The sequence below is a fragment of the Pan troglodytes genome, chromosome X, assembly GCF_028858775.2.
Source record: "Pan troglodytes isolate AG18354 chromosome X, NHGRI_mPanTro3-v2.0_pri, whole genome shotgun sequence".
Taxonomy (NCBI): domain Eukaryota; kingdom Metazoa; phylum Chordata; class Mammalia; order Primates; family Hominidae; genus Pan; species Pan troglodytes.
This window is the reverse complement of record NC_072421.2, coordinates 150,246,038-150,254,427: the sequence shown is the minus strand read 5'-3', so window position 1 is coordinate 150,254,427 and position 8,390 is coordinate 150,246,038. Positions and strand designations below refer to the sequence as shown.

Here is an 8,390-nt window from a genome sequence, read left to right as displayed (position 1 = left end):
TGAATGGGATCAGTGTTTTTATAAAATAGACCCCACAGAGATCCCTTGCCCCTTCTTCCATGTGAGGACATAGGGGAAAGGCAACTGTCTATGAACTAGGGAGCAGGTCTCCATCAGACATGAAATCTGCCAGCACCTTGATCTTGGACTTCCCAACCACCAGAATGTGAGAAATAAAGTTGTGTTGTTTATAAGCCACCCAGTCTACACTATTTTTGTTACGGAAGTCCAAAGGGACTAAGACAACCGCACGAGGCATTTGTCAAAACCCATAGATCTTTACAGCACAAAGAGTGAAGCTTAATGTACGCAAAGTCTAAAAGTAACTTAAGAAGTTGGAGAATCATGGGACAGAATGTAGAATGTTACACACACACACACAAACCTAGCTGTATTATACATGTATGAAACTACCACAGTGAAGCAAGTGGGGGGAAAGTTACCATATTTGGGTACTCCATCAAAGAAATATATTTTTTATAAAGTATAAGTCGGCCAGATAAACATGTAAAATAGTTGAACATTTGATAATCATCTATATAATTTTTCAGATATGAAAACTATTGGGATTCTGTTTAATAAAACGTCCTTATCTTTTAAAAATGCATATTGAATCATTTTGAGATGAAATGGTCTAATGCCTTAGATTCGCTCCACGTTATTCCAGAAGCTGATGTGCAGGTAGGCGAGTGTCTAACTGGAACCAGATTTGCTGTGTATTTAAAGTTGTTCATGCTGGGTATCTAGTATCCTGGGTTCATTACATTAGTTTCTATTATTCTGTATGTGTGAAGGCTTTCCCTAATAAAACTTTTTTATAATAAATATGCCATTAAAAGTGAAATCCTAAATGAAACTGACCACTTTGTAGAAATAAAATAAACCAGTAACCAAACTGATCCAAAAAGAAAAAGAAAACTTTAATTAAACTATAAAAACTGAAACTGTACAATATTCAAAGCTCAAGCCACCTTCAAACATTCCAGGTTAGGCAGTATTGGAGGCCAATTCTACCAAATGATCAGGGAAAACTAACCACCATCTTATCTCATCTCTTCTAGAACATACAAAATATTTACAATTGTTCAATTCATTCTTCCAGACTAGCCCTCCTGGATTCAAAAACCAGATGAGGACCACATCCCACCCTTGATGGAAAAAAAAAGCACACATTAAGTAAGCTCCCTTACATAGCAGCAAATATCCTACGTAAATTACTAGCATATTAAATAAATAAACAGGCTCTGCCCAAGGAAATAACATACGGTTTAACATTAGGAAAAAAAAAACGGTTTCATTGTAATTCCTCACATACAAAATGGAGGAGAAAAAAATTTGATCGTGTCAACGGGTACAGAAAAAGCTTTTTAAAGAAATTTAATATGAGTTCATGGTAAAAAAAAAAAAAGTATTTAACCTACATTCAAAGAGAAATTGCATTTCCTAAAATCAACAGCAAACATACTTAAATGCGAAACGTTCGAATAATTATCATTCACGTCAGGAACGAGAAGTAGATGTAGGCTATTATCTCTACGTTTGAAATCAGGATTGAGACACAAAGAGCTATAAGTACCAAAATGAGTAAGTGGTATGAATACTGGAAGAATATGTAATGTTTAGTGATAATGCCATTATCGATCTTGAAAATTCAAAGGAAAAGGTATGTGGAATATTCAAGTGCATCGGCCTTCAGAACGAGGTGTGCAACAGATTACTACAGCAAAATCAAAATCTTCACCTCACGAAAGCAATAAATAACTACAACAATTAATAGACAATATGCCATTTGCAATAGCAACAAAATTCATGAATTGCCTGAAAAGAAGTCTAATAATATAGAGACAACTGTCGAAGTATACTGACATATTCAGGTAAAAAAAAGCTTGAAATACATAGAGGAGTATAATATATTCATTCATAGGGAGCACAACACTGTAAAAATGTAAACTCAGCTTAAATTATTTACAATTTAGTGCCTTACCTGTAGCCGCCGCCATTACAACAAATTTGGGCTGCTGTGCTCTGCTTCCCAAATCAAACCTGGAAAATTACAGAATGGAAACAGTAAATAAAAAACCAGTATCAGCAACAAAATCTACGCAACAAAACAGGGAAAGCCCAGGGTGAGACTCAAGACTGTGTTGAGCTGGTACTTGCGTTTGACACTTGCAGTGTTGGTTGGAGGGGGTTAGCAGCAGGGATGTTGGGGAGGTTTGTAGCCGGCCTACACGGTAGATGACAGAATGGGTAGAATAAAAGTTTGAAATTTTCCACTTCACTTCTTTGCACAATCTGAGGCAGCCCCTGAAAACACGATGCCAAGAGCCCTAGGTAATAGCAGGACACCAGGAAAATTGGGTTGGTTAAGGCAGTATGACTCCAGAGTTCTGCTAATAACAACCTGAAACCACCATAGTGGGAGAGGAATTACATTTTTTAAAAAAAACTTCTTTCAACAGAACACAAAGACTGAAATAGGAGGTCACTACAACCGCGGGAGCTGCCGCCCCGCCCCGCAGGGAGCACCTGGCCTGGGACCCGCAGGCATTCTCTACAAGGGGTGCGGCTGTGCAAATGCTCACAGGTGACAGAAACAGAGCATCTCCTGCCCATCACTTCATCCAACAGCCAGAGGTGACGAAGACGACCCTCCTGAGTGAGGACTGAGGGTCCACACCGCCCCCCCACCCCACACACCATAGAGGGACCACAGAATCCAGCTCAGCCCCTCTTGTCAGCCCTGGTAAACGCAGGCAATGATGTCACCCAGACCACACCCCTTCCCCCAATGCCACTTCAGGGGGACTCAGAGTCAGAGACTTGGTCTGAGGGGCGCAGAAGCAATCTGCAGAGGATGGCGGTCCAGGCTCAGCCAGGCATCAACTTCAGGACCCTGAGGGATGACCGAAGGCCCCGCCCACCCCCAACTCCCCCGACCCCACCAGGATCTACAGCCTCAGGATCCCCGTCCCAATCCTTACCCCTTGTCCCATCACCATCTTCATGCTTACCTCCACCCCCATCCGATCCCCATCCAGGCAGAATCCAGTTCCACCCCTGCCCGGAACCCAGGGTAGTACCGTTGCCAGGATGTGACGCCACTGACTTGCGCATTGGAGGTCAGAAGACCGCGAGATTCTCGCCCTGAGCAACGAGCAACGGCCTGACGTCGGCGGAGGGAAGCCGGCCCAGGCTCGGTGAGGAGGCAAGGTAAGACGCTGAGGGAGGACTGAGGCGGGCCTCACCTCAGACAGAGGGCCTCAAATAATCCAGTGCTGCCTCTGCTGCCGGGCATGGGCCACCCCGAAGGGGAAGACTTCCAGGCTGGGTCACCAGTACCTCACCCCGCCGACCCCCCGCCGCTTTAACCGCAGGGAACTCTGGGGACAGAGCTTAATGTGGCCAGGGCAGGGCTGGTTAGAAGAGGTCAGGGCCCACGCTGTGGCAGGAATCAAGGTCAGGACCCCGAGAGGGAACTGAGGGCAGCCTAACCACCACCCTCACCACCATTCCCGTCCCCCAACACCAACCCCACCCCCATCCCCCATTCCCCATTCCCATCCCCACCCCCACCCCTATCCTGGCAGAATCCGGGCTTTGCCCCTGGTATCAAGTCACGGAAGCTCCGGGAATGGCGGCCAGGCACGTGAGTCCTGAGGTTCACATCTACGGCTAAGGGAGGGAAGGGGTTCGGTATCGCGAGTATGGCCGTTGGGAGGCAGCGAAAGGGCCCAGGCCCTCCTGGAAGACAATGGAGTCCTGAGGGGACCCAGCATGCCAGGACAGGGGGCCCACTGTACCCCTGTCTCAAACTGAGGCACCTTTTCATTCGGCTACGGGAATCCTAGGGATGCAGATCCACTTCAGCAGGGGGTTGGGGCCCAGCCCTGCGAGGAGTCATGGGGAGGAAGAAGAGGGAGGACTGAGGGGACCTTGGAGTCCAGATCAGTGGCAACCTTGGGCTGGGGGATGCTGGGCACAGTGGCCAAATGTGCTCTGTGCGCATTGCGCCTTCAGGGTGACAAGAGAGTTGAGGGCTGTGGTCTGAAGAGTGGGACTTCAGGTCAGCAGAGGGAGGAATCCCAGGATCTGCAGGGCCCAAGGTGTACCCCCAAGGGGCCCCTATCTGGTGGACAGATGCAGTGGTCCTAGGAACTGCCAAGCATCCAGGTGAAGAGCCTGAGGGAGGATTGAGGGTACCCCTGGGACAGAATGCGGACTGGGGGCCCCATAAAAATCTGCCCTGCCCCTGCGGTTACCTCAGAGAGCCTGGGCAGGGCTGTCAGCTGAGGTCCCTCCATTATCCTGGGATAATTGATGTCAGGGAAGGGGAAGCCTTGGTCTGAGGGGGCTGCACTCAGGGCAGTAGAGGGAGGCTCTCAGACCCTACTAGGAGTGGAGGTGAGGACCAAGCAGTCTCCTCACCCAGGGTACATGGACTTCAATAAATTTGGACATTTCTCGTTGTCCTTTCCGGGAGGACCTGGGAATGTATGGCCAGATGTGGGTCCCCTCATGTTTTTCTGTACCATATCAGGTATGTGAGTTCTTGACATGAGAGATTCTCAGGCCAGCAGAAGGGAGGGATTAGGCCCTATAAGGAGAAAGGTGAGGGCCCTGAGTGAGCACAGAGGGGATCCTCCACCCCAGTAGAGTGGGGACCTCACAGAGTCTGGCCAACCCTCCTGACAGTTCTGGGAATCCGTGGCTGCGTTTGCTGTCTGCACATTGGGGGCCCGTGGATTCCTCTCCCAGGAATCAGGAGCTCCAGGAACAAGGCAGTGAGGACTTGGTCTGAGGCAGTGTCCTCAGGTCACAGAGTAGAGGGGGCTCAGATAGTGCCAACGGTAAAGGTTTGCCTTGGATTCAAACCAAGGGCCCCACCTGCCCCAGAACACATGGACTCCAGAGCGCCTGGCCTCACCCTCAATACTTTCAGTCCTGCAGCCTCAGCATGCACTGGCCAGCTGTACCCTGAGGTGCCCTCTCACTTCCTCCTTCAGGTTCTGAGGGGACAGGCTGACGTGGAGGACCAGAGGCCCCCGGAGGAGCACTGAAGGAGAAGATCTGTAAGTAAGCCTTTCTTAGAGCCTCCAAGGTTCAGTTCAGTACTCAGCTGAGGTCTCTCACACGCTCCCTCTCTCCCCAGGCCTGTGGGTCTCCATTGCCCAGCTCCTGCCCACACTCCCGCCTGCTGCCCTGACCAGAGTCATCATGCCCCTTGAGCAGAGGAGTCAGCACTGCAAGCCTGAAGAAGGCCTTGAGGCCCGAGGAGAGGCCCGAGGAGAGGCCGTGGGCCTGGTGGGTGCGCAGGCTCCTGCTACTGAGGAGCAGGAGGCTGCCTCCTCCTCTTCTACTCTAGTTGAAGTCACCCTGGGGGAGGTGCCTGCTGCCGAGTCACCAGATCCTCCCCAGAGTCCTCAGGGAGCCTCCAGCCTCCCCACTACCATGAACTACCCTCTCTCGAGCCAATCCTATGAGGGCTCCAGCAACCAAGAAGAGGAGGGGCCAAGCACCTTCCCTGACCAGGAGTCCGAGTTCCAAGCAGCACTCAGTAGGAAGGTGGCTGAGTTGGTTCATTTTCTGCTCCTCAAGTATCGAGCCAGGGAGCCGGTCACAAAGGCAGAAATGCTGGGGAGTGTCGTCGGAAATTGGCAGTACTTCTTTCCTGTGATCTTCAGCAAAGCTTCCAATTCCTTGGAGCTGGTCTTTGGCATCGAGCTGATGGAAGTGGACGCCATCGGCCACTTGTACATCTTTGCCACCTGCCTGGGCCTCTCCTACGATGGCCTGCTGGGTGACAATCAGATCATGCCCAAGACAGGCTTCCTGATAATCGTCCTGGCCATAATCGCAAGAGAGGGCGACTGTGCCCCTGAGGAGAAAATCTGGGAGGAGCTGAGTGTGTTAGAGGTGTTTGAGGGGAGGGAAGAGAGTATCTTGGGGGATCCCAAGAAGCTGCTCACCCAACATTTCGTGCAGGAAAACTACCTGGAGTACCGGCAGGTCCCCGGCAGTGATCCTACATGCTATGAGTTCCTGTGGGGTCCAAGGGCCCTCGTTGAAACCAGCTATGTGAAAGTCCTGCACCATATGCTAAAGATCAGTGGAGCACCTCCCATTTCCTACCCACCCCTGCATGAGTGGGTTTTGAGAGAGGGGGAAGAGTGAGTCTGAGCACGAGTTGCAGCCGGGGCCAGTGGGAGGGGGTCTGGGCCAGTGCACCTTCCGGGGCCCCATCCGTTAGTTTCCACTGCCTCCTGTGACGTGAGGCCCATTCTTCACTCTTTGAAGCGAGCAGTTAGCATTCTTAGTAGTGGGTTTCTATTCTGTTGGATGACTTTGTGATTGTTCTTTGTTTCCTGTTGGAGTTCTTCAAATGTTCCTTTTAACGGATGGTTGAATGAGCGTCAGCACCCAGGTTTATGAATGACAGTAGTCACACATAGTGCTGTTTATATAGTTTAGGAGTAAGAGTCTTGTTTTTTATTCAGATTGGGAAATCCATTCCATTTTGTGAATTGTGACATAATAATAGCAGTGGAAAAAGTATTTGCTTAAAATTGTGAGCGAATTAGCAATAGCATACATGAGGTAACTCAAGAAATCAAAAGATAGTTGATTCTTGCCTTGTACCTCAATCTATTCTGTAAAATTAAACAAATATGCAAACCAGGATTTCCTTGACTTCTTTGAGAATGCAAGCGAAATTAAATCTGAATAAATAATTCTTCCTCTTCACTGGCTCGTTTCTTTTCCGTTCACTCAGCATCTGCTCTGTGGGAGGCCCTGGGTTAGTAGTGGGGATGCTAAGGTAAGCCAGACTCACGCCTACCCATAGGGCTGTAGAGCCTAGGACCTGCAGTCATATAATTAAGGTGGTGAGAAGTCCTGTAAGATGTAGAGGAAATGTAAGAGAGGGGTGAGGGTGTGGCGCTCCGGGTGAGAGTAGTGGAGTGTCAGTGCCCTGAGCTGGGGCATTTTGGGCTTTGGGAAACTTCAGTTCCTTCTGAAGGAGCTGACTCTAATGAAACTGGGTGGGCCCAGAGCCAGATTCTCAGAGTGTGGGAGAAAAGCCTGGAATGGAAAGCAACTCTGAGCAGTTTCTTTCGAATGGGGGATGAACAGAGAGGAATCTCTACCTCAGGCAGGAATGGAAGGTGTCGTCTGCTTTTGTCCCACTGCTGTTGAACGCAGTCCAAGATCTAGGTGATGGACATCCATCATCTGCAAGGGTTTCCTGAGCGATAAGGCTGAATTTCCCAGGAAGGGTGGCCCAGAAGCCCCTGGCCAGGTGCTTTTCTGCCGGGCAGGGAGAGGCAGAGGTGACTCCATTAAAAAGGCATTCTAACGAGGTTATCTCAAGTGCAATTTGACCAACTGTAAGCACGGGCTAGATTTTGGATGGTAACAAAATGGATGAAAATGGTGGTTTCGGTGGGAAAGCAGCTGGGAGAGAGAGAAGCAGTTGGTCTTTTGACGCAGATTGTAGGAGCTCTGAGCTGCACCTGGCTGGGCAAAACTCCTGCACACCCAAATTTTGAAGTGCATTCTCTGAGAGGAAATACTTAACTGAATTTTATGGAAGAAGCTTCTGTTTGGGGCTAATTATTCCATGTCCTATTGAGCTGTGTATTCTCTGGTAAGTCCTGGAGAACAACGACAGCAACAACAAAATCCCGGAGTGTTAGGGCCTCGGGTTAAAAAATATTGGAAATAACAGCCATCCGCCATTTGTTAAACTTCTAATTTATACCAGGCCCGGAGTCAGGTGCTTCACCTGCGTTGCATACACTCCGACTGTCCTACTAGACAGTCCTTATCACATCTGCTTACAGATGAAGAATCCAAGGCTCACAGGGTGTGTGAATTGGGATATAAAAACAGGGTATTTCCTGGGTATTTCCCAGGATCACGTGGCTAGTGAGGAACAGGGCAGAACCTGACCCCTGTTCTGAATTCCTTTAGAGCCCATGCTGTTCCCACTTTTCTCAGCCCGAGGCTGACCTCCTGACAGGTGCTTCATTTTCTTCTCAGCACTGCGCCATGTCTCTCAGGTGACAAAAAGAAGGACCTCGAGGCCAGCGTAATAAAGCAGGCCTGGAGAACGCGACAATGAGAATCAAACACCATTTGGGGCTGGTGTGCGCTGGGTTCCGTGAGAGCTGACACTGGCAAGATGTGTTCATTTCTGTCCAGCCCCAGCACTTTCAGAATTACAGCACATTTCCCCGGGTCACTTCCATGTGTCCTGTCTGACTCCGGAACCTATAGGGCCTGCTGATCAGCTCCTCACTGGTCCCCACAGAACAGCCCAGAATCCCCTGCTCACCTCCTGACAGGGAGCATTCCTTCTCACAGTAGAAGTCCTCTGGCTGTCCCGTCTC

General features: G+C 49.5%; 1 protein-coding gene across 2 annotated transcripts; it reads left to right on the top strand.

The window, feature by feature from the left end:
• The first annotated feature begins 3,154 nt into the window (after positions 1–3,154).
• On the top strand, positions 3,155–6,744 carry MAGEA6 (MAGE family member A6). 2 transcript variants are annotated; one of them, NM_001328309.1, is given in 3 exon segments: positions 3,155–3,213; positions 5,007–5,072; positions 5,153–6,744. In NM_001328309.1, a coding segment is annotated over 1 exon segment (957 nt). In that variant the 5' UTR covers positions 3,155–3,213; positions 5,007–5,072; positions 5,153–5,217; the 3' UTR covers positions 6,175–6,744.
• The last annotated feature ends 1,646 nt before the right edge of the window (positions 6,745–8,390 follow it).